Source organism: Microcaecilia unicolor, chromosome 10 (genome assembly GCF_901765095.1).
Source record: "Microcaecilia unicolor chromosome 10, aMicUni1.1, whole genome shotgun sequence".
Taxonomy (NCBI): domain Eukaryota; kingdom Metazoa; phylum Chordata; class Amphibia; order Gymnophiona; family Siphonopidae; genus Microcaecilia; species Microcaecilia unicolor.
Genome location: NC_044040.1, coordinates 33,945,708 through 33,972,549, shown reverse-complemented (window position 1 = coordinate 33,972,549; position 26,842 = coordinate 33,945,708). Strand labels below are relative to the sequence as shown.

At 43.7% G+C, this 26,842-nt stretch overlaps 1 protein-coding gene across 2 annotated transcripts in view; it reads left to right on the top strand.

Annotated features, from left to right (window-relative positions):
- Positions 1 to 346: 346 nt before the first annotated feature.
- Positions 347 to 26,842, top strand: part of CPED1 (cadherin like and PC-esterase domain containing 1) — a 183,191-nt gene continuing 156,695 nt past the window's right edge. For both annotated transcript variants that reach the window (XM_030216576.1, XM_030216577.1), the window contains exons 1-2: positions 347 to 1,133; positions 24,342 to 24,519. In XM_030216576.1, coding sequence (XP_030072436.1) covers positions 864 to 1,133; positions 24,342 to 24,519 — 448 coding nt within the window. In that variant the 5' untranslated portion in view covers positions 347 to 863. The remainder of the gene's footprint in view (positions 1,134 to 24,341; positions 24,520 to 26,842) is intronic.

Sequence of the window (26,842 nt, the reverse complement as noted above, 5' to 3'; positions counted from 1 at the left end):
GCTAGCACATTTGCTTATTTCCAATCTGAGGAAGAAGGGCAACCTTCGAAAGCTAATCAAGAAATGTATTAAGTTATGTCCAATAAAAAAGGTATCATCTTATTTTCTTTTCCATGTTTTATTTTGTTTGATTTCTATTGATAAGCCAAAAGTGAACTTCAAATCTCCCAGTCCCTAAACTGTGTCTGTGCAGGGCACAGAGGAAGCCCCACCCTCGGAGCAGGCCTCCCCTTTTAGTAGTAGGATGTGTCCTGGTCCAAGTAAGCGCAGATGGTTTGTGTGTGTGTGTGCGTGTGCATGATGAGCTGGAGGCAGAAGGCTGGGCGGCAGCCAGTAGTTTGAAAAGGATGCTGGTAAAACTTCTACAGCTAACAGGGCAAGGAACTTTCAGATCTGATCTGGATAGGAACGCATGTGTCTGAAAATGGATGTTCCCTGGATGCTGTAATTGCTTACAGGGAGAGAGAGAGAGAGGAAGAAAAGTGTTTTTTTAAATTGGAATGTAAAGAGTTCAAAAGAAACCTGAGTCTAAATTGAAACCGGTGTTTTTCAATCTTCAGTGACTGCTGAGCAGACCTGGCGCCTGTGCAGCTTGGAAACTACAAAAAAACTTTGCCTGTTACTGTCTTGTGATGCTGCTAACTTATTTCAGATATTTTATGAAACCGAGGAAGAGATTTTTACCCTTTAACTCTGCTTGGGAAGAATGAGAAACCCCTCCCCCCCTTTTATTTTGGCAGCTCAGGCACTTCAGTGATATCTATGGAAGACCTGTTTGCATCTCTCACAGACTTTGGGACTTCTATGGAATGTTTTCTGAAACTCTTGATTGCAAGTATGGGGTCATTTTGGACTAACATTTCATGAGAGAACTTCTGGCCGGTGAGGACCGTGATGTGAAAGGCTCAAGTGAAAAGGACATGCTTGGCTGGCAGCTTTGGAGATGCTGTCGCCCTCGACCCATCTTTGTGATACTGGTGGTGGCAGTGTGCCTGTCCTACCAAAGCCTGACCTTGTTAGGCAGGAAGATATTCACCTTTCCCAGGACTTCACACACCAAATTAGAGCGGGTGGTCTCCACAAATAGCATGCACTGCCTCTTTACCTTGGATAACCTGCACACAGCAGAAGAGGTAAGAGATTCAAATGAACCTACTGAGGGGTGATCCTTTGAAAGGTCACCTGCGTGCCAGGCTCACTTGAGAATCATTACTGCGTAATATTGCTGTTCAGCCCTCATTACCTTCGTGCAGTTTCAGAGACGTCGAGCGTTTAAAAAAAAGAAGTTAAGTCGAGTGTAAGCAGTGAGCCAGCAGACTGCAAGATGGTTGCGTTCTGTCTGCTTCTGCAAATCCTAAATATGAAGGGCTTTGCCACTGACAGTGTCTGTCCCTTGTGTTTTAAGCCTGGCCCTGAGGGCAGCTTCAGTGGTTCTGAGCTTGCTGCAGTGCCCAGTTTTTCAGGCTGAAGGAATGGCTTCAGGAGCCTTGGAAGTGATACAGGCACACATGCTGAACGCAAGTGGGACTTAACCAAGGGTCTCTCTGCCGGCTTTAGTAGCGTAGCTTTTCTACACTGGACAGCCATGTATGTGTTCTGTCATGCTATCAAGTAGCTTTCTGCCTTTTCACTTAACTACCGGAAGGAATCTTGATTTGATTTGAGTTCCACAAATAATTCTTGCTTTTGAGGAACGTTGGCTATATTTATTCAGAGATAATTGATTCAAGATGGTAAAAAGCAGCCTGTTTCCGAAGTCACACTGTTTCATGCTTGAAACACCACTACTAGCGAGAACCCTCAAAACATAGCAGCTTTCTTGTTTTCTCTATTCTATTTCGGGGTCTCTTTTTTTTTTAATCTGTATTTTATTTTATTTGCTTTAATACTTTTAATGGTGTCTCTCTCTCTCTCTCTCTCTCTCTCTCTCTGCACTTTTCTTCTGGCCACACATCTGCATTAGGATTCTGGTAAGAGTTGGTACACTCGTGCACTGGATTTCATATGGATGGGGTTGACTAAACAAACGCTTTCAACGACCTTAAATAGGGAATGAAATGAATGATTTACTTTATCGGGCAAGTAAAATCTTAGCTAATATGCAAGTCTTGCTCCTCTCTTTCCCCTAGAAGTACTGCACGAATTTCTGAACTCTGGAAAAGTATAAATCTGGCCATGAGCTGTGTAGCAAGTTTGTCTTGCAACTGTCAAGACAGCTAGTTTATTTTTGCTCTGGAATTTTTGGACGAGCACATTAGGATAGGATCAAGTTTTCTAAAGTGTCTGGGGAGTTGAAAGCTGTGCATGGGAGCATCCTGAAGTCACACCTCAAAGCATCGTCTGCTGTTATGTAACGATAGTAACATAGTAAATGATGGCACATAAACACCACATGGCCCATTCAGTCTGTCTAGAAAGGTGGCCGGGGTTCTACCCTGTGGATTATCCCCTTTGTCTTTAGGGTTGTTCTGACACCCAGTGCAGTCAACCTCCCTTGTATTCCCCTTTATTTTTTCATTTTTTAAAATGTGAAAGTTACTTAAGGTTTACTGTGAGTGGGAATGCTCTATACTATTACTCCATCTTCACGCCACATAGGGAACCTCTGTGTTCGTCCCACACCTTTCTGAATTCTTTCACTGTGACCCATTGTTGTGGAGGAATGGAAATGATTCTGTTCTCTGTATATCCATATATGGGTGCTTGACCTCTAGTTCTAATATGGCGGAATTACTGCTAGAGATCTCAGCGGACATTTTGCTGCAGGAAGATATGAGGCAGGACCAAGTGGGCATCTCTTTAGCCTCACTAGACACCAAGGTCCCCCAAGTAAGTCCGAGGGTTTGGTTGTAGGAGATGGGGCATGGGGGAGGGGTCTTGCACCTAACAGGGCAGTTATGAGAGCCTTGGGCCGGGGGGTTGATTCTAGTGGATTCTGTCGTGTGTTAAGCTACTGCCCTAAGCGGCTGCCTGATCTTGCCTAATGGTTGGACTGTCCCTGGCGATTCCTACATTCTTTGCTGAAGTTAAGTACTGTAACTTGGCCTCTACTTATTTGTAGTTAAGTACCTCAGCTCAGGTGTTGTCCTTTTATTGTGTGAATGAATGCCGTCTTCCACTAGAAGACATCAACGTTTGGATGCCTCTACCTGATTCGAGCAGGGCATCAAAAATGACTGCATCTCCCCTCTGTCTTCTTACTCACCTCTTCTCCAGTGTTTCCTGACACTCTACAGCTCCCATGCCCAGTATCCCCTTTGTGTCCCTATACCCCCTTGTGACCTTTTTAGCTCCCCATCCATCTCCTCTCTCTTCCCCTCTTCTAAGCCAGCATCTTCCCCCATTTAGGTCTGTGCCCCCTTTCTTCCCCATCCGAATCCAGCACCTCCCTTCTGTCACCCTTCTACCTCTTGTTCACCATCTCACTGATCAAGCATGTTCCCTTTCTTTCCATCCTTCCCTGATCCAGCATATCCTCTCCTGCCCCCTCCCTTTGTTCAGCATCTTTCTCTTGTCTATTTCCCCTTTCTCATGTTTAGTATGTTTCCTCCATTTCTCTACCCCCCCCTGCCCCATCATCTCCCCTCCGTCTGTCTACTCTTCAAAGAGTTCAGTATTTCTCTCTGTGCCCCTATTCCCTCCTCCTCCCACCATTGTCTACAATTCCCTCCCCTATCCTCCCTCCCACCTCCATCCCATCTTATGCAAATCTATTTTCTCTTTCTTCCTCCTTAAAGCCAGCACCTTCCTTTCCCATCATCTCCCTTCTGTCATCCCACTGCCAGGTCCTTGTCCAGCATCCTACTCCCCCTACAAATCCAGCATCTCCCCTGGCCTAAATCCAGTATCACACCTCTTGTCTCCTCACTGTCTCCTTTGCCACTGCTGTGTCCTGTGATTTGCAGCAGCAGCAGCAATTCCCATTTACGCCCACCTCTGAGGTCACTTCCTGTTTTTGAGGGACAGGATCAGGACCAGTATTTCATAACATTCCAATTACACTTTTGAAAAAAAAAACCCCAATAAGTAAAGAAGAATAAAATATAACAGAAGGGCAATTATCTTAGTTTCTCACAGATCCAAGTTCCAATAGTGCATTAGAGATGATATTATCCCAATGATAAGAGGTATGAATTACTGTCAAGCATAGGGACACTAACTGCTAGGATGCAGTGATTGATACAGAAGTGGTTGAAATGATAGACATTCTTGATTGGAACTGTTTGCTGAGAAAGGAAATGACCATTAAAGTTGAGAAATGTTATGATGATGGTACAAGATCCTCTGGCAGCACTGCAAAATAAAATCCATGTAGCATGAGATCCTCTCCAGTACAAGTTTTCTATTTCTCATTCCAGGACTTCCTCTATAGGTGTAGTGCAATAAACAGAATAACAAAATGCAAATCAGTTGCATCATAATTGCAAGCATTGGTACTAATGCCATGTACTACTGTGCATAATATGATCAGTAGACGTAAAATTAAAGCTGAGGTTAAAATAATATCCAATAGGTTAGAATGATGAAATAGAATCTTGCATGTCTAAGTTGGTTCCAATCCAACCGATGTTGGTGAAAGTTGCAAGTGAATGGAAAGGGAAGCTGTCCTATTGGCTATGTTATTTGTGAATCTGTGACAACCTTGATGGGCACTTGTTAAGAAGTACTGTTTGCATTTATTGGAATGTAACATACATGCCAACTCGCAGGAGTCATTTGCTGAAATTAGTTGGGAGTGCTTCACCAGTTGCTTATTTGGTGGTTGAAATCCAGTGTCAGTTGGCCATGACTGAAAGGAAATTGTGCCCTTAGTTCAGGACCTCGCTGAGCAGGTGTCCATATCACTAAAGAAAAAAAACTATCTCATCTTGCCTTGTCAGTGTTAATTGTGGATAATCTTATTGGCGAGGTTAAAGATTGAATGAAGATGGAGATCCAGTTACCCTGTCACATTGAAGTTCAAACCTCCAGAGCTGGGTAGATGCATATCAGTAATGCCTCATTTATGTTGTGTGATTAAATAGAACACCACCTTATCCGGTATTCAGTCCGGCAAGATATTTACCAAAAAATTTTAAGATACGAGGTATTTCCTATAACTCTAAGAAAACTCCACTAAAGGTAGAAGAACAAGTTAAAAAAAAAAAGCAAGAGAGTAGAGTGTCTGATGTCACTCCCAACGGCAGAAGAAAAATGTGAAACTGCGGAAAACAGACTCTCAAGATCGGCAGGGTGCAGGTGCTTTATTTTACATACAGAAAGGTACCATTGGTGTATGCCAGACGCCGTACACTCACAGACTCATGATGCAGGCAGAGACATCGAAACACAGCACCGTGTTGTCTTAGAAGTGTATCTATCACAATAAACATTCTAATTTATTGGATTTGACGTCTTTCTTCTGTGGTGGGGATTTCCATCAGGCACATTACTCTTGTGTTCTCTTTTGTTTCCTATGAGTCCTTCATAATATCCCCCCCAAAATTATGGCATTTTGTTTTTGCATTAGCATATTGCAGTTTGTTTTAAACAGGAAAATGACTGAGGAAGATCCTAATGAAGGATGTATACCCTAGGGCAGGGAAGTCCATCTTATTTCAATAAAATACTTTAGTGGAATGACATGGAGGGGTGTGGTTTACATATTGATTTATGATGTGCACGTTTGCTCTTTTATAAAATTAAACTCATTTTCTGACATTTCATTTATGTCTAGTTGATTTATTTAATCTTGTTTTCTTTTCTATTGCTGTGGGGGTGGGAATAGGGAAATGGAAAGGGATTCCAGGTAGGAGAGACAGAGGCATAGTGGAGTGAAGGAGGATGAAGGTGCAGTGGGGGAATTAGAGATCAGAAAAAGAAAAGGGTATGAGGTGGAAGAAATAGGGTATCCTGGATCAGGGAGGGGAATGGAGAGAGGGAAGGGGGCTTTCTTTACTTATACCCCTCCTGCAATGCTATTCCTCTCCCCCATCTTCCCACCCCGTTTCCTTTCTAATCCTGAAGCAATGCTGACCTTATTCATTCTCTTGCCCCTCTCCGATATCTCCTCACTCATTCTCTTGCCCAACTGCGTACACACCCTTCAAAGCTCTGATCACATCCTGGCCCTTTTTGATCATTTTTCTCTGCAATCATGTTTATTTGCTAAGGGGCTCTTTTACTAAGATCTGTGCTAGTAAATTATCTTAGGCTTAATGCATCCTAAAGGAGGACTTTCCTGTACCCAAAACCCATTTCTAGCATGGCTATAAATTCAACCTTTTTTCTATTGTATAATTTTCTGACTGTTCGCTAATATTAACATTAGTGTGAGGCCACTGAAAAAAATGAATACAGGAATCCTTACTGCCTCCTAGTTAGGACCCACTAAGGGCTCTCATGTTAAGTCCATGCTAGCAAGTTAGTGTGTGGTAATGTCATTGTGCTAGCTGATTAACACTTCCATGCCCACTGCCCACCCATTCATAAGTACATAAGAACATAAGTATTGCCATACTGGGTCCATCAAGCCCAGCATCCTGTTTCCAACAGTGGCCAATCCAGGTCACAAATACCTGGCAAGATCCCAAAAAAGTACAAAACATTTTATACTGCTTATCCCAGAAATAGTGGATTTTCCCCAAGTCCATTTAATAATGGTCTATGGACTTTTCCTTTAGGAAGCCGTCCAAACCTTTTTTAAACTCTGCTAAGCTAACCGCCGTTACCACATTCTCTGGCAATGAATTCCAGAGTTTAATTACACGTTGAGTTTAAAAATTTTTTCTCTGATTTATTTTAATTTTACTACATTGTAGCTTCATCGCATGCCCCCTAGTCCTAGTATTTTTGGGAAGCATAAACAGACACTTCACATCTACCCGTTCAACTCTACTCATTATTTTATAGACCTCTATCATATCTCCCTTCAGCTGCCTTTTCTCCAGGCTGAAGAGCCCTAACCGCTTTAGCCTTTCCTCATAGGGAAGTCGTCCCATCCCCTTTATCATTTCGTCGCCCCTCTCTGCACCTTTTCTAATTCCACTATATCTTTTTTGAGGTGTGGCGACCAGAATTGAACACAATATTCAAGGTGCAGTCGCACCATGGAGCGATACAAAGGGATTATAACATCCTCATTTTTGTTTTCCATTCGTTTCCTAATAATACCTAACATCCTATTTGCTTTCTTAGCCGCAGCAGCACACTGAGCAGAAGGTTTCAACGTATCATCAACAACGACACCTAGATCCCTTTCTTGGTCTGTGACTCCTTTCTTGGCTGTGCCCCCCTGCTCAAAATAAATAGAAAAACATTATTACTGCACAATTACCGCAATTTTCAGTTCACTAAGGTGGTCTTTTACTAAAGATTAGTTTGAGTTATCTGCAGCAGGGCCCATAGGAATAAAATGGGACCTGCTGCAGATAACTTGAGCTAAGCTTTAGTAAAGGACCCCCTAAGTCTGTGTTAGAGCTTTGTGCACCTTAGGAAAAGTGTCGCAAAGATTTTTCTTTAATTTTTTTTTATTTTGCTGGTTTGCTATGGAGTTATGGAGGGGGAGTGGAGGAGTGGCCTAGTGGTTAGGGTGGTGGACCTTGGTCCTGAGGAACTGAGCTCAATTCCCACTTCAGGCACAGGCAGCTCTGTGTGACTCTGGGCAAGTCACCCAACCCTCCATTGCCCCAGGTACAAATAAGTACCTGTATATAATATGTAAGCCGCATTGAACCTGCTATGAGTGGGAAAGCACAGGGTACAAATGTAACAAAAAAAAAAGTTATGTGAATTATTAGCACAGCACCCATGTTAACTGTTAGCAGGCACTAACTGTTGCATTAACAGCTAACACTGCATAGTAAACAGGCCCTGTACAGTTTTTTAGTCTTGGACTCAGCTCTTTTGTACCTATCTCAGTTGAGAGTTCATGCAAATGGTCTTATTTTCATTTTACATTGAAGCAGGCAGTTCAGACTGCAAGAAGTTAATGCTATAAAGGGGCGTATGCTTTGGAATTCACTACCATGGAAATTAAGAATTGAATCGCCTCTTAAGAAATTTAAATCAAGCTTTAAAAGCTAATATTAAAAAAAAATTTTTTTTGAAACTTAAGCTTCCTTTCCTAATAATTATGGTGAATGAGAGTATAGCTCTTAAGAAAATATGGGGCTCTTTTTCGAAAGAGAAAAAAAGCCCGAAAAGTGTCATAAAGCAGCATTTGGACGAATTTCTTCTCAAAACGTCCAAATCGGTATATTTGAAGCCTATTTAAGCAGACGTTTATCTATGCAATTCGTCTGCAGTATGTTCAGCTCACAAGAGGGCATGTCGGGGGGCGTTTCAGGGGCGGGCTTAGTGCGTTCCTAGCACTTGGACGGTTTACAGCCATAATGGAACAAAGTGAAAATGTATAGGGCTGAAACGTCAATGTTTTGGTCTAGACCTGTTTTTAGAATGAATAAGGCAGAAAAACGTGCCGTAAATGACCAGATGCCCACTGGAGGGAATCAGGGATTACCCCTCCTTACTCCCCCAGTGGTCACTGACTCCCTCCCACCCCCCAAAAATGTGATTAAAAATATTACTTACCAGCCTCTATGACAGCTTCAGATGTTATAGCCAGATCTATTAGAGCAGCAATTAGGTCCCTGGAGTAGAGTGGTGAAGTGCAGTACTTCAGTACCCTACTCCAGGGACCCAAGCCCATATCTCACTTTACCTGTTACACTTGTGGTGGCAAGTGTGAACCCTAAGACACTCCCCCAGAACCTACTGTACCCGTAATATAGGTGACCCCTTCACTTATACGATCTATTGTAGTGTTGGACAGTTGGGTACAGTAGATTTTTGGTGGGTTATGGAGGGCTCAGCATACAGTATAAGCGGGTAACGATGAGATGTGTATCTGAAGTCCACAGCAGTGCCCCCTAGGGTGCCCCATTGCTCTGTAGGGGATGTCTGTATAGCCAGTCTACTAAGAATGCTTGCTCCTCCTACATTCCAATGGATTGATTTTCTATGTTTTTCACTTGGTCTTTTTTTTTTTTTTTTTCAAAAATGGCTCAAAAAGATAAATGCACAGAGCATGAAAACACCTTGCCTGTGGCCATTTATGAAAAAAAAAGATGTTTTGCTGTTTCAAAAATGGCCATATTTCCTATTCGGATTTGGGAGATTTAGCGCAAAATGTCCAAAATCCGAATTAGACGTCATATCAAAAATGCCTCTCCATGTAAACAGTAGGTCTGTCTCTCTGTTTTAACCTTGTTTTAAATTGTAATTTTCTTTTCTTTGAAATTTTAGCATTGTAAACTGCTATGGTGGTATCTATCGACTGGTGGAATATTAAAAACGGAATGAACTTGGAAACTAGACACTGTGGGGCCCTTTTACTAAGCCACGTAAGTGTCTAAGCGTGCCCAACGCGCAACCAAAATGGAGTTACCGCACGGCTACCGTGTGGCTCTTGTGGTAATTTAATTTTTGCTGTGCGTCCGATGTGCACGGCTGAAAAATGATTTTCAGACGTGTGTATCAGACACGCCCCAAGTGGCATTTGGCATGCATAGGTCATTACTGCCCAGTTACCGCGTGAGACTTTACCGCTAGGTCATTGGCTGGCAGTAAGGTGCAGACGCAAAATGGTTGTTTCAGCAAAAATGTAAAAAAAGGGCTTTTTTACAGGTGCACTGAAAAATGGATCGGTGTGCATGTAAAACCCGCGCCTACACTACCGCAAGCCATTTTTCAGCGCAACTTAGTAAAAGGACCCCAAGGAAAGCACCTATTTGAAGCCTATTCTATAAGGAAAAGTAGGTGCCTACTTTTCTTTATAGAATACAAGTGTAAATGGCCAAAAAAGCAGGCTATATTTGAGGCACAAACACTTACCACAGCCAGAGAGCTGGCGTAAATGCTCATGTCCGCTACCCTAGCTGCAAAGGACTAAAATATAAATCAACATATGCATCCAGCTTCTCTTATATAAGCACGCAACTATGGAATTCACTTCCAAACGTCATGAAAACAATGCACGACCTAACAAACTTCCGGAAATCATTGAAAACCAACCTGTTCAAAAAGGCATACCAGAATGATCCAACCTAAACACCTGAACCCTGCAACACAATCGAAACTCATACCAGAACTGGACAAAACTTAACTCTCTCTCCTTGAGTACTTAATTTACTCTGTCACTTATGAACTTTAAACGCAAGACCACTCTGTATTTCTCTTACCGAAAATGGCGATCGCCATCACGGTACTATGTAAGCCACATTGAGCCTGCAAATAGGTGGGTAAATGTGGGATACAAATGCAACAAACAAATGTCTAGATTGCAGAAGATCACGTGTAGATTATAACATGTTATAATCTATGTGTGTCTATGCCTTGCCCATGCTCCATCCAGATGAATCACCGACAAAGTACGCAATACTGCTTATTTATTTATTTATTTATTTATACATTCTTGTATCTGACTAGTTTCCAAAAGCAAGTTTCGGTTCAAAGTGGCTTACAATTTTACAGTTACAGTTTTACCGTTAGGTGAAGTTACAAGTTAGAAGTGTTTTAGATCATTTGCAGTCTGTGTTGCTAGTTATAGAATTTTTTGAAAAGGTGGATTTTCCAGAAACTGTTCATTTATGCAAATATGTATTCACATATGCATGCAAATGACTAGAATACTGGCAGTTGCATGCAGTTTTACTGCCTAAAACTAAGTGGCTCCCGACTGAATGACTCCCTAAGGGCCCCTTTTACCAAGCTGCAGCAAAAGGGGGCCTGCGCTGGCGTTGCAGCGTGTTTTTGATGTGCGCCGAAGCCCCCTTTTACCGCAGCGGATAAAAGGTAGGTCTTTCTTTTTTTAATTAATTAGCCATGCGATAAATGAAGCATTTGCCGTGTAGCCATTTCAGGGGGGAGGGAGCCCTTACCGCCACCCATTGAGATGGCAGTAAGGGTTCCCACACTAACCTGGCAGTAACCAGGAAGAGCACGGCACTGCCTGATTACAGCCGGGTACACACCGGCACTAAAAAAATAAATATATTTTGTAGCGCCGGATATGACGGTGCACTGGGGGTGGGAAGTACTGTTGTGCTGCTATGGTAGCCCGGTGGTACTTCCTTTTTAGCGAGCGGTAAGCCCGTGTTAGGCTCAGTGGCGTAGCCAGAAGGCAATTTTTGGGTGGGCCAACAGGTTGGAAGGGTGGGCACTAGTCGTGTGCTGGTAAATGTTTAACAACAGGCTCTCTCCCCGGTCCACCTCTGCGCGCCCCGGTCCACCTCTGCGCGCCCCCGTCCACCTCTGCGCCTCCCCTCAAAATTGCAGAGCTGGCTATAAGCCGGGGAGAGAGCCACCCATACCCAGCGATTCTCTCCTTTCCCCTGTCCCCCCCAGCCATCCATACCCAGCGATTCTCCTCTCTCCCCAGATTACCTCCGTCAAAGCGGCCATGTTATTGAAAGCCCTGCCCATCTCTAGCCTTCCCTTCGAGTTTGTTCCCTCAGAGTCCCGCCCTCGCAGAAAGAGGAAGTGACGTCAGAAGGCGGGACTCTGAGGGAACGAACAAAGGGAAGGCTCGATGGGCAGGGCTTTCGATGACGCGGCCGCTTCGACAGGGGTATTAAAAGATTTAAACCCTGGGTGAGGGGATGTTGGGTGGGCGGGCCTGGAGGGAAAGTGGCTGGGCCTGGGCCCATCCAGGCCTGCCCGTGGCTACGCCCCTGGTTGAGCTTACCACCGCTTTGTAAAAGGGGCCCTAAGTGTTGTGATACTCTCAATGCTAGAATCAGAGTCCGAGAACAGAATGGTCTGGTTTGTAATCTCCCTTCTTTTCTTACTGTGAGACCAAGCAGGAGTCTGACCTTTCCCACAGACTCTGAGCAGCATTCTTCTCTACAATTCATTATCTGTTATCTTAAACTGGCCAACTTATTTCACACAAGTTGGAGCTCTAAAAATAAATGGTTTTGTGATACTTGATAACTGTGTAGAAACTGTTCTAATAATGTATGTATAGGTCAGCTGCGCAAACCTGTTTTTAATATTCCCTCTTCAATGTTATAGCGTGATACATTTCTTGGTATCTCTGAAATGATTTCACCAGCCTAATCTTTCTGCAGTTTGGATTGCTGCTTTTTTTGCAGGCTGTACTGTCTACCTTTCGCAAAACCTGAGTTTACTCATCCACATTATAAGTTCAAAACATACACGCCTTCATTTTTACCTTATTTGTAATAATGAAATTGTTGCTAGTGTAACTAGTAGTTAAAAGAAAAACAGCTTGACAGGTCACCTGTTTTTCTCCTTAGGCAGGCAGTGCAGAAAGGGTGGTTCCAGGGCTTGCAGATCTCATGGGGCAGGTCGGGGCCACTCATGACTCCCCAGCAATCCCGGAAGAGATGCATGGATGCATGAGGTGTAGGGTCTGGTCCACAGGCAGAGGCAGGATGGCTCACGGCTGAAGAAAGGTGCCAGGATGGGGGCTGACAGGTGTGAACGCACACACGTGTGTGTGCCTGGGAGATGCTGGCTCATGCCTGGGGCCTGAGAAGCAAAAAGGCTGTTTTTAGGGCCTGAATCGGCCCATTTTAAGTGCCAGATGCAGGAGCAAAGTGAGGATGCCCTGAATGGATTTTGGTGGCAGCACCCAAATCTGGAGTGGCATGGAAAGGCTCATGCACGAGCCGAGTCGGAAGACTGTGGGACACAGTGCAGGCTGTGTGAGGCAGAGCCATGCAGTGGAAAGAATGGTGGCTGATGGCCAGCATGAGGAACAGAGAAAAAGTGCTGGAAACAGAGGAAAAACCACAGGAGACCCTGGCAAGGTATGGGGATTTTTGGAAAAGGGGTTAATTTGTTTTAACAAAGTTTGTGGAACAGTAGGGTTCAGGGAGAAACAGGTTATTGCGGGCGTGCACGTGCCTGGTGGTTGCCCTGGCAACCAGGGTAAATGTTTTGACAGATACCCTTGGTTTTGCAGAGTCAGTTGAGAGGGTGACAGCTGACAAGGAAGACGTGTGTGAGGAGAGCGACAGAGAGGAAAAAGGAAACAAAACAAAAATTAAAATCACATTGTACTCTTACTAAATTTGACAAGAGTCAGAGGTTCTGGTAGCAGAATTGTTGTATGTATGAGAAAGTATTAGTTCAAAAAAACTTTCCAGCTGAAGGTAAGCCTTTCTGAAAGAGAGCTCAAGCGAACAAACAAGCAAATTTAGGACTCCTTTTACAAAGCCGCGCTAGCAATTCCGGTGCAGCAAATGCAATGAAGCCCATTCAATTCCTGTGATCTTCGTTGCATTTGCCGCTCCAGAATCGCTAGCGCGGCTTTGTAAAACAAGCCGTTAGTGATTTTTGACATTTTAGTGAAAATCCATTTCTGTGTGGAAGCCTTATAAAGAGACAGGTCTCAGTGTTCATGGAAATAAGAAACTGGACCACATAAATAGGAACAAGTCCCAGTAACATTTGGGGCCCTGTTTACTGAGGTACACTAGTGTTTTTAGCGCGTGCTAAAATTAGCGCACACTAAACTCTAGAGACACCCTATGGGCGTCTCTAGCGTTAGTGCATGCTAATTTGTAGCGTGCACTAAAATGCTAGTGCGCCTATAGCGTGACTTAGTATACAGGGCCCTTAATTTTTCCTTGATTTAAATTTTAAAAAACCCAACCCAAATAAAACAAAAAAACAAAAATTACCTCAGGAACTGGCTGGTTCTGCTGGCTTGTAAAAAAAAAAGAAATTAAAAAAATAATAATTAAAAAAAATAATAATTAAAAAAATGCATATGACATAAAACAAATGTTGACTTAGCGGTAAGGTCTCTCACGTTAACCGTGCGGTAATTGCCTACACGCATCAAGTTGGAGTTACCGTCCGATTTTCGCTGTAGCGGACGCGCGTCAAAAATGACATTACCGCACGGGTCACGCGGTAGCTGGATGGTAGCTCCAAACTGACGCGCGTTGGGCGTGCATAGACACCTACGTGGCTTAGTGAAAGGGCCCCTAAGTGCGAAATTCAGCACATAACCAGTTACGGGTTAGGGCATAAAGATAGGACTTACTTTTACGCAGTCCTATTTATGTGGTTAACCTGGCCGGTTGTGCTGGCTCCGCCCCCTGGAATGCTCCCACAATAGCTGGCTTTCAGTTCAACGCTTACCATTAAGTGCCACTGAAAATTAGCGGTTAGCCCTAAACAGGCCATTTCTGGCCGGTTAAATTGCTTTGAATATCTACCCCAGGATATTTTTTAAAAAATTGGGTCATAAATGCGCTTTGTACACGACATTAGTTAATGCACTTTTTAATGCAGGCATTTCATCTAACACCTACTAATGCACAATTTTTATTGATTTATTGGGATTTATTCACAGCCTTTATGAAGAGATTCACCCAAGGCAGTGTACAGCAGGGACAGCTTGACATAAACTTTTAATTCTGTTAACAGCATAACAACAGTAAAATGACCAAATATAAGCATAAATACAATCAGTGAGGTAAACTTAGAGATGAGACCTTTAAATGGCCTATAATTGTGACCACTGGTGTGCTACTACTACTACTACTTATCACTTCTATAGCGCTACAAGGCTGGTCGCTGCATCTCAAGAAAGATATAGTAGAATTGGAAAAGGTGCAGCGAAGGGCGACTACAATGATAGCAGGGATGGGACGACTTCCCTATGAAGAAAGACTAAGGAGGCTAGGGCTATTCAGCTTGGAGAAGAGACGGCTGAGGGGAGACATGATAGAGGTATATAAAATAATGAGTGGAGTGGAACAGGTGGATGTGAAGCGTCTGTTCACGCTTTCCAAAAATACTAGGACTAGGGGGCATGCGATTAAACTACAGTGTAGTAAATTTAAAACAAATCGGAGAAAATTTTTCTTCACCCAACGTGTAATTAAACTCTGGAATTCATTGCCGGAAAATGTGGTGAAGGCGGTTAGCTTAGCGGAGTTTAAAAAGGGGTTGGACGGTTTCCTAAAGGACAAGTCCATAAACCGCTACTAAACGGACTTGGAAAAATCCAAAATCCCAGGAATAACATGTATAGAATGTTTGTACGTTTGGGAAGCTTGCCAGGTGCCCTTGGCCTGGATTGGCCGCTGTCGTGGACAAGATGCTGGGCTCGATGGACCCTTGGTCTTTTCCCAGTATGGCATTACTTATGCACTTATGTACTTATGTAAGGCATACGCAGCACTATACACCATACATGAAAAAGACAGTCCCTGCTCAAAGAGCTCACAATCTAAATAGGACAGACAAACAGACAGAACAACTAAGAGGTAAGGGAATTAAAGAGGGGATAAAAGGGTAAAGGGCAAGTGAGTAGTGGTTAGGAATCAAAAGCAGCGTTAAAGAGGTGGGTTTTTAGCCTGGATTTGAAAACGGCCAAAGATGGGGCTAGACGTACAAGCTGGGGAAGTCTATTCCAGGCGTGAGGTGCAGCGAGATAAAAGGAACGGAGTCTGGAATTAGCAGTAGAGGAGAAGGGGACAGACAAGAGAGATTTATCCACAGAACGGAGTACTCGATGGGGAGGGTGGATGCTCTTTCAAACTTGTTCTGTATCTCAGTTAAACATATTGTTGAGCAGTATCAATCAAATTGCTGTGACCAGATGCAGACGCCCTGTTATTATAAATACTGCAGCACCAGGAAAAGCATCCGACACAAGGTTACAGTAACACTACTCCTTTGCCCGGCTTCATTGCTATTTATTCTTCTTCTCCTTGACAGCCAAAGATAATTTAGTGTCTGACCATCCTGACGCTATGTCTTAAAAAAAGCTTCAGGCTCCAGAGAGAGGGTTTGGAACATGAATTTGGAAGCATAAAATCCCTAGAAAGGGGACAAGGCCAGAACAAGGAATCAGAACACCAGCGAGCCAGGGTTTTCCTAACATAACATGTAGGGATATTTATTTGCTAGCACACTTTTGGTTCATTAGCGTGCCTTAAAATATTTCGTAAAGCAAACCCACTTGATGAAATAAAACAAGATTTATTGAATGCAGATGAGTAAGAACAACATAGAACTTTCCTTTAACCACCCAGCATGGCCATGTTTCACCCTCTCAAGGGCTGCGTCAGGGGCTAAACAAACCAGCAAGAACAAGCCAATGTTTTCCCTGTCTGGCTGATACAGAGCAGGATACAACTACTACTACTTGTCATTTCTATAGCGCTACTAGACGTGCGCAGCGCTGTACACTTGAACATGAAGAGACAGTCCCTGCTCGACAGAGCTTACAATCTAATTAGGACAGACAAACAGGACAAATAAGGGATAAGGACAAAGAGTAGCAAGATTCCGGAATTCCAAAGAGTAGCAAGATTCTGTGCAGAATCCTCCCAAAGAGTAGCAAGATTCCGGAATCCCAAAGTCTGCTATTACTACTACTTATCATTTCTATAGCGCTACTAGACGTATGCAGCGCTGTACACTTGAACATGAAGAGACAGTCCCTGCTCGACAGAGCTTATACAAAACAGAGCTTATTTATTTATTTACAAACACTTGATATACTGCATACGCCAGGAACTAGCTTATAACACATTTACGCAAAGCTAATTATAACCTTGCTGTGCCAAAGGGAAACACACACACACAAATAATCAGGGATTGGGGGGGGGGGGGGGGGGATACACCAGAGAGAAGAGAGAGGTTTTAATGGCTGTTTTAAATTTGACAAAGGAAGATTCAGATCTGAAATGGGCAGGAATGGTGTTCCAAAGTTTTGGGCCAGCATAGCTTATAGCAATGGCATGAGTAATATCAAGCTGAATTCTGGGAGGTGGTGGAACCTGGAGCAAGCCAGTACCTGCGGAGCGGAGGGAACGAGACGGAGCATAAGCAGTAAGAAGGCGAGACAAATAATCTGGCGCGTTAGGTAATTGAGATTTATAAACAAGCATAAGTAATTTAAATTGAATCCGCGATACTAGAGGAAGCCAGTGCTCGGCACAGAGTAACGGAGTAATGTGATCGAACAGTGTGGACCTGTGAAGAAGACGAGCAGCAGTAGACTGGACTAACTGTAGGCGTTTCAGAGAGGATAGCTTTAAACCTGCATAAAGAAAATTGCAATAATTGAGATGTGTGATAACAAGAGAGTCCGAACAGAAGAAAAAGAAAAGAGAGAGCGGATAGCCCAAATGTGATGAAGTGCAAAGAAGGAAACCCTAAGAACCTAGTTTAATTGGTCCCTAAAAGTGGGATGGCTTACAAAACAGGCTGATTTTCTCCAAGCAGCTACAGCCTGCCCATTCTTATTATCAAAGAAAGAGCGTATCTCTTCACCCTGTCTCCTTGTCTTTTTGGAAGAGTCTTGTTGGTCACGCTACTTCTCTGTTGTCGAATTGCTACTTTCATAGCGGATCCAGTTTCTCCACCTTGGTGGTTGATCCCTGTAGATCCATGCTAAGCGCCAATTCTATAAAGGTCATTTAGCGCTGAACAACCGTCATAAAATAGTGCTGACAGTGGATTCCCGTGCCTAGCGTTGAGTGCGAGGACTTGCACCTGCTGAAACCTGGTGTAAATCCTGGCGCCCAACTGATGTCAGTTGGGTGCGGAAATCCAAGTATTCTATAACAAGGTGCCTAATTTCTGGGAACACCTCTGACCCGCCCACACCCCTTCCATGGCCATGCCCCCTTTTGGCACTAACATGGGAGTGCTATAAAATATAGGTGCCCATAATTTAGAATAGGGCAGTGTTTCCCAAGTCCGGTCCTGGAGTATCCCGTGCCAGTCAGGTTTTCAGGATATCCATAATAAATATACATGAAAGAGATTTGTGTATAATGGAGGCAGTGTATGCAAATCAAGTTCATGAATATTTATTGTGGATATCCTGAAAATCTGACCGGCAAGGGGTACTCCAGGACTGGACTTGGTAGACATTGGAATGTGGCATAGGGCAGATGTGCATGTAACTCATAATTAACTCCAGTAATTGATTGTTGACACCTAATTGACTAATTCGTTTCTGCACATATTTGGGATCCATGCCCAAATTTGGGCAACCATTATAGAATCCGGGGGTTAGTGTACACTAAGGGGCTCTTTTATTAAAGTGTGTTAAGTTTTGAGCTTAATGTATCTTAATGCAGGTTTTTGACGGCAAGGCCAAAACTAACACTGCATCAAGAAGGGGCATCAAGAAGGGGCATGTTTTTTTAAAATTGCAGTTCACGTATTAATACTGCCATTAGTGCGTATTACCTGCTGAAAGTTAACACAGAACACTTAGTGCTTACTACTAAGAGATGCCAAGTGCTTCCATGTTAACTCTGTGTTAGTCAGTTAGCGTGCAGTAAGGGGCCTCTTTACAAAACTGCGGGAGGGCTAATGCGCAGGTAGTATGCGCCAAATTACTACTACTACTACTTATCTTTTCTATAGCGTTACTAGACGTACACAGCACTGTACACTTGAACATGAAGAGACAGTCCCTGCTCGACAGAGCTTACAATCTAATTAGGACAGACAAACAGGACAAACAAGAGATAAGGGAATATTAAAGTGAGGATGATAAAATAAGGGTTCTGAACAAGCGACTAAGGGTTAGGAGTTAAAAGCAGCATCAAAAAGGTGGGCTTTTTAGGTTAGATTTGAAGATTACTGCCAGGGTAGCTCGTGCGCCTGACAATAATTCCAAGTTTAGCGTTCTCCGAATCCCACGGTAGAAAATATTTTTCTGTTTTCTATTACAGGGGTGTTCTGGTGGTAATCGACAGTGCAGCCATGTTGACACACACTGCATGGTTACTGCATGGGTAGCACTTAGGCCCTTACTGCTAAGTCAATAGCTGGCAGCAGGGGCGTAGCTACATAGGGCCATGGGGGCCTGGGCCCCCCCAGATTTGGCCCTAGCTCCCACCAACCCTTTTGACCCCCCCCTCCTGCCGCCTCTAACCCTCCCCCGCTGCCGCCATCGGGTACCTATGCTGGTGGGGGTCCCAAACCCCCGCCAGCCGAAGTCCTCCTCAGCCGGTCTCTGGGCCAGCTCATTGCTGCAGCTGATGTGGAAGCCTAGGATTCTGTTTCTGTGTGAGTCGTCCTGACTGAATGTGCAGGACGTCAGGACGACTCACATAGAAGAAACAGAATCCTAGGCTTCCACATCAGCTGCAGCAACACGCTGGCCCGGAGACCGGCTGAGGAGGACTTCGGCTGGCGGGGGTTGGGGACCCCTGCCAGCACAGGTACCGGACGGCGGCGGTGGGGGACTCGGGGGAGGGTTGGCGGTGGCGGGAAGGGGAGGTCGAAAGGGGAGGGGCGCCGGGGGTGATCAAAGGTGGTGGTGGGGTCCGCGGTGCCGGGGGGGGGGCTAAAACGTGCCCCCTCTCCCGCCGAAATCTGGCTACGCCTCTGGCTGTCAGTAAGAGCTCAGGCCATAAATAGGCACACGCTAGTTTTAATATTAGCGCAGGTCTGTTTCCCGACCCATTAAAAAATTGCCTTTTTCCCAACCTTGGTAAAAAATGTCCCAATGCACCTAAAAGATGCACTCACACTACCGCAGGCCACTTTTTACTGCAGCTTTGTAAAATACGCTAGCTTGCTTCCACGCCCAATCTCTGCCCATGCCGTGCCCCCTGACAGAAAAATTCTGTAACGCGTGGTAACAAAAAAACTATTGCAAACTCCGTTAACGTGGTCCCGTGGTAGGCCGTTTCCAGGTGTTAATTATGTGTTAAGTGCTTAACACATGGACCCCTATTGATTTAATGCTTGTTAATTTATAAATTAGCACATGCTAAGTTGATACGCCTTAAAAAGTTCTAATGTGAGTTAACAATATTTTATTAAAATTAATTTGTGAAACGAACTGAAAAAAAAATCGAAAAATCAGCTAAAAAAATCCCAAATTAAAAACAAGCCAAAAATGTTGCATGTCTAGATCTCCTGAAAATCCAACTGGTTGTGTGATCACTGGGAAGCCTGAAGTATGGTCTTTTATCGTCAGCTGAGAAGGTGCATTCCTTTCTATACAAGGTGAGTACATGTAGCTGAACGTCATGCATGAGAAGAGGTACGTCCTATATTCCCATGCAGAACATGTGAGCAGCTGGTCCAAGTTAAGCAAGACATGTGCGCTAAGAGCCTAATTTTTAATTGGTCCATGCACTGTTTGAATTAAAAGTTTAAGTTTAAATTAATGAGAAAATGGGAGGAAAACGTTTTTGTAAAAAAAGAATAAAAAGCTAACCCACAATTAATATTGAACCGATGAAGAGCAGAAGTGAGGCATGTGTGTACAGCTCATGTGAAAAGAGTCATGCTGAAGGTTCTTAATGCAGTTTATTTCCTTCATTTCGTTTTGTTATAGCGCAGGGATGTTGATTTGGTTATTTGCTTGACACTATATGAAAGGCTGGCACATATCAGAAAGTCAGAGAGTGGAGACCCAAAATAGATTACGTATGCTACTGCTTCAGGGAGCCAACTGAAACAGAATGCGACTTCCTGTGCCTGGGAAAAAGTACTGGCTGCAGTCTGCCTGAGCTATTTCCTAATGCCAGACACATAAACAGGCTAGAAATGGATTGAGTGATGTCTGTTTACTCCAACACATCTGCCTTCCCCTCCTCTAAGCTGTAGGAAGACTTGTACGGTAGTCTCATGGCTATTTCCATCGTATGTTTACTAAAATTGAGCTATGGAGAACTGTCTTGCTTCAGTTCAGATGAGTTTTAGTTGTAAGTCAGCTTTGCCACTTTATTCTAATTGTCATTTGCCAGGTCAGTTAAAAATAAATGCATGCGTATGATGGCTACAGTGTTCTTATTCGTGAATTAAACATTTTTTAAAAAATGCATTATTTCTTTAGTGTTGCACTTTTCAAAACAACTTAAAGCCGGAAAAGCTTCCGGTCAGCAGTGGGTTGAGATCCAGGGGAACCAGGTTCAATTCCCTCTGCAGCTCTGTGTGACCCTGGGCAAGTCACTTAGCTCTCCATTGCCCCAGGTACAATATATAACTTAGATTGTGAGCCCATTAGGGAAAGGGAAATGGGACTTGATGTACCGCCTTTCTGAGGTTTTTGCAACTACATTCAAAGCGGTTTACATATATTCAGGCTCTTATTTTGTACCAGGGGCAATGGAGGGTTAAGTGACTTGCCCAGAGTCACAAGGAGCTGCAGTGGGAATTGAACTCAGTTTCCCAGGATCAAAGTCCACTGCACTAACCACTAGGCTACTCCTCCACTAGCAACATTCCATGTAGAAGCCTGCCCTTGCAGGTCAGCAATGCGGCCACGCAGGCTTCTGTTTCTGTGAGTCTGACGTCCTGCACGTATGTGCAGGACATCAGACTCACAGAAACAGAAACCTGCGCAGCCGCGTTGCTGATCTGCAAGGGCAGGCTTCTACATGGAATGTTGCTAGTGGAATAGCAACATTCCATGTAGAATCTCCAATAGTAGCAACAGAATCTCAATAGTAGCAACATTCCATCTAGAATCTCCAATAGTAGCAATAGAATCTCAAATAGTAGCAACATTCCATCTAGAATCTCCAATAGTAGCAACAGAATCTCAAATAGTAGCAACATTCCATCTAGAATCTCCAATAGTAGCAACATTCCATCTAGAATCTCAAATAGGGAAAGGGAAATGGGACTTGATATACCACCTTTCTGAGGTTTTTGCAAATACATTCAAAGCGGTTTACATATATTCAGGCTCTTATTTTGTACCAGGGGCAATGGAGGGTTAAGTGACTTGCCCAGAGTCACAAGGAGCTGCAGTGGGAATCGAGCTCAGTTTCCCAGGATCAAAGTCCACTGCACTAACCACTAGGCTACTCCTCCACTAGCAACATTCCATGTAGAATCTCAAATAGTAGCAACAGAATCTCAATAGTAGCAACATTCCATCTAGAATCTCCAATAGGGAAATGGGACTTGATATACCACCTTTCTGAGGTTTTTGCAACTACATTCAAAGTGGTTTACATATATTCAGGTACTTATTTTGTACCAGGGGCAATGGAGGGTTAAGTGACTTGCCCAGAGTCACAAGGAGCTGCAGTGGGAATCGAACTCAGTCCCCCAGGATCAAAGTCCACTGCACTAACCACTAGGGACAGTGCAAAGTACCTGTAATAGATTTTGTAAACTGCATTATCGCCTCGGGGATCACTTGTGGTGTATCAAGTGCATTTTGTTCTAGGCAGGCCCAGAGGCAGGAGGGAGGAGGTGTTGCTCCTGCCCTCAACTTATTAAGGTATGGCATGGGGAGGGGGGAGGGGAAGGGAGGGGCAGTCTCTAGACCACCAGTTAGTCCTTTGCTGGACAGTCCAGGAGGGGGCGCGGAGGTGGGGTTGGGTCTATTGGACCAGCATGGAGAGTTTATTTGGGAGGGCCTGGAGGGGGTGCAAGGTCCACCGGATCACCAGGGCTTTTATGCTTGGGCATCCTGGAGGGAGTGTGGGGTCCACTGGACTGCCAGGGAATTTTGAAAGAGACCGGGAGAGGGTCCAGAGGCGGGTCAGGTGGGTTGGTCAGTCGGGTCGGGAGGCAGTCCACTGGACCACCAGGGATTTGGTGCAACCTGTCAAATGCATTTGACAGCTTCCAGTCACAAATAGTGATCGATGCACAAAAGGGAATCCGTGCATTTCATTCTCATGCGATCCCCTTTATGCATGGGTCGCTGTTTGTGACCCACTAATTTTTCCATATTTATCGGGTGGGGACATGGAAGGGGGTGTTGAAAGAGATAGTGCTGGGTCCATGTTTGTGTTGGGGCTGGGGCTAGCATGGGGAAGCAAAATGATTGGCACAGAGGCAATGGGGCCAGATGATTGAGAGGTGACTTGATAGGGGTAAGAAGAGTGAATAGCTCCTCCAGTGAATTCCACTGAATGTCAGCTTTTCTAACGACAGGAATTTCTAGGGGAGGTTTTGCTAATTTAACCTTTTATTATGTATTTATACGCCACTGTGGCACTGCTCCATGCACCACTGGGAATCACCAGTAATGTAAAAGAGGGCTGTAGAAAAAAGTGATAAGATTCCCAAACTCACCTTCTCCTGATCTTCTACACAGGGTAGAGGTGGGTTTTGAAAACAGCAGATTTAAAACTCTTTAAATCATCTCTTCAAATGCATCATGATTTTATTATAATAGTTCTTCTTTTTCTTATTTTGCTACTAGGCATTTGTTTTTCCAAAAACATCTGTTTTCTGCATCTTAATATAGTTGTGGTCGCATTTTCTTTTCCTGGCATTCTCTAGTTATTCTGTGTTTCATCTTTCTTTTCACCCACCAGCAGTAATTTGGGTTTCCTGCTCAATCATAACCAGCCTCTATTATGCTGCGGTGCCATGAAACCTCCATCCACAACTGCCCGGACCTTTTTCTATCTTTTATGTCTTCCTCCTTAGTCAGCCCAGCCCTATAATGCTGACAGTTCTCAGCAAGGAGCCATAGACCGGTTCTCCTTACAGAACCTGGATAACATGGGTGCTGGATCTGGCTGCTAGGTAATGCCACTGAGCATTGAATACTTCAAACAACATTCCAGCTTGGAGAGCAGAAGGCTCAATTTTAGAATCAAACAATCAAACTTAAATCTTGTGCATGACAGCGTGAGCGCTTGCTTCTGAGACACCACAGTGGCGCCTTTGAAGTTTTCTTCTAAAAGATGGCTCATATTTTATTCTCTGTATAACTATATGTCACATTCAAGGAATTCCCTACATTTTTTTATTTGGATTTACTCACACCTTTTTCAGTAGTAGCTCAAGGTGAGTTACATTCAGGTACACTGGGTATTTTGCTGTCCATGGAGGTCTTATAATCTAATTTTGTACCTGAAGCAATGAAGGATTGAGTGACTTGCCCAAGATCCCAAGGAGCAGCGGTGGGATTTGAACAGGGCACCTCTGGACGTCAAGGCTGGTACTCTAACCACTAGGCTACTTCTCCACTCCACAAAGCCTACAAAGAGAACCCTTAATTACACAATACTACCACACTAACCCACCCAGCTATCAAAATCCACCTCTTACACTAACCTATCTAACACCTTCTCCAAGTCCTCATCCAACTTCTGCTTATTACAGATTGTATCTAAGATCCTGTCATGACTATGTCATAACAAAACTCTGTAAGCCACATTGAGCCTGCAAATAGGGGGGGGGGAAATGTGGGGTACAAATGCAATAAATAAATAAATAAATAAATAAATTTTTATGTGGTTAATATGTGGTTGGTAGCTAAATGTGAATGTATGTCTTTAAACATTTTGGATTACAATTTGGTGTATCGGTGGAGAGTTGACTTTGTGTTATAGGGTATCTTGATGTTGTTTTGCTAGATTGAGGATTCCATCTTGAAGCACCTGGATGACCAATACAAGAGAAGGGCAGTACTTTATGTTCATCGTTCCATTGGTAGAAAAGAGCGTCAGCTGTACCAGCGCATCCTTACCAAACAGGGATACACTGCAACCATTCTTGAAGACAATGAAGGCCTCAAACCAGAGCCATCTCGAGGTAAGAATGGTTAAGAGAGGTTGCATGTACTCTCAAGTGGAAAAGGAAACCTAAAAGGAGCATGGTTTAAGCACGTTAATTGTTGTCGCAGAATGGCATAGCATGAATTGGCACGTGTCCCAACATGATGGGAAGTCATGCAATTTTAATGAACACCTGGTCGACACAACCTAACGCTGTGCAACAAGTCAAGAATGGTACATTTTACTATGTTTTTATGATATCAACTTCTTTGTGTCACAAAACCTTTTACAATTTTTTTTCAGAATGTTTAAATGCAGTTAAATATAGTTACAGTGGTGGAAATAAGTATTTGATCCCTTGCTGATTTTGTAAGTTTGCCCACTGACAAAGACATGAGCAGTCCATAATTGAAGGGTAGGTTATTGGTAACAGTGAGAGATAGCACATCACAAATTAAATCCGGAAAATCACATTGTGGAAAGTATATGAATTTATTTGCATTCTGCAGAGGGAAATAAGTATTTAATCCCTCTGGCAAACAAGACCTAATACTTGGTGGCAAAACCCTTGTTGGCAAGCACAGCGGTCAGACGTCTTCTGTAGTTGATGATGAGGTTTGCACACATGTCAGGAGGAATTTTGGTCCACTCCTCTTTGCAGATCATCTCTAAATCATTAAGAGTTCTGGGCTGTCGCTTGGCAACTCGCAGCTTCAGCTCCCTCCATAAGTTTTCAATGGGATTAAGGTCTGGTGACTGGCTAGGCCACTCCATGACCCTAATGTGCTTCTTCCTGAGCCACTCCTTTGTTGCCTTGGCTGTATGTTTTGGGTCATTGTCGTGCTGGAAGACCCAGCCACGACCCATTTTTAAGGCCCTGGCGGAGGGAAGGAGGTTGTCACTCAGAATTGTACGGTACATGGCCCCATCCATTCTCCCATTGATGCGGTGAAGTAGTCCTGTGCCCTTAGCAGAGAAACACCCCCAAAACATAACATTTCCACCTCCATGCTTGACAGTGGGGACGGTGTTCTTTGGGTCATAGGCAGCATTTCTCTTCCTCCAAACACGGCGAGTTGAGTTCATGCCAAAGAGCTCAATTTTTGTCTCATCTGACCACAGCACCTTCTCCCAATCACTCTCGGCATCATCCAGGTGTTCACTGGCAAACTTCAGACGGGCCGTCACATGTGCCTTCCGGAGCAGGGGGACCTTGCGGGCACTGCAGGATTGCAATCCGTTATGTCGTAATGTGTTACCAATGGTTTTCGTGGTGACAGTGGTCCCAGCTGCCTTGAGATCATTGACAAGTTCCCCCCTTGTAGTTGTAGGCTGATTTCTAACCTTCCTCATGATCAAGGATACCCCACGAGGTGAGATTTTGCGTGGAGCCCCAGATCTTTGTCGATTGACAGTCATTTTGTACTTCTTCCATTTTCTTACTATGGCACCAACAGTTGTCTCCTTCTCGCCCAGCGTCTTACTGATGGTTTTGTAGCCCATTCCAGCCTTGTGCAGGTGTATGATCTTGTCCCTGACATCCTTAGACAGCTCCTTGCTCTTGGCCATTTTGTAGAGGTTAGAGTCTGACTGATTCACTGAGTCTGTGGACAGGTGTCTTTCATACAGGTGACCATTGCCGACAGCTGTCTGTCATGCAGGTAACGAGTTGATTTGGAGCATCTACCTGGTCTGTAGGGGCCAGATCTCTTACTGGTTGGTGGGGGATCAAATACTTATTTCCCTCTGCAGAATGCAAATAAATTCATATACTTTCCACAATGTGATTTTCCGGATTTAATTTGTGATGTGCTATCTCTCACTGTTACCAATAACCTACCCTTCAATTATGGGCTGCTCATGTCTTTGTCAGTGGGCAAACTTACAAAATCAGCAAGGGATCAAATACTTATTTCCACCACTGTATATGTGGATCACTAATGTTACAATCATCAATAGACAAATATCAAGCACAATTACTGGATTTAATGTTACATCAAGCCCTTAGAACACTTTTCTTTTGTTGGAAAGATCTTGACAAAGTAACTTATTTATCATGGTGGAATTCTGTGTGTATTTTAGCTAAATATGAATATGCTGCGGCTGAAAAACATAACTAACTTGTTAAGTACAACAAAATATGGTCTCCTTTACTAAACCCACTACGTAATAACCTTGGTCAGAATTGAAATTATGTATTACTCCTGTGACTTATGATTATGATCTGTTATCGAAATAATCCCGGACTTGCCCTAACTTGAACATGTATGCTGATGCTTGTTACTGTTAACTTGTTAAGCTGGCTAATTGCTTTATTTTAGCCATTTGTTATCATTTATAAAACACAATAAAAATATTGG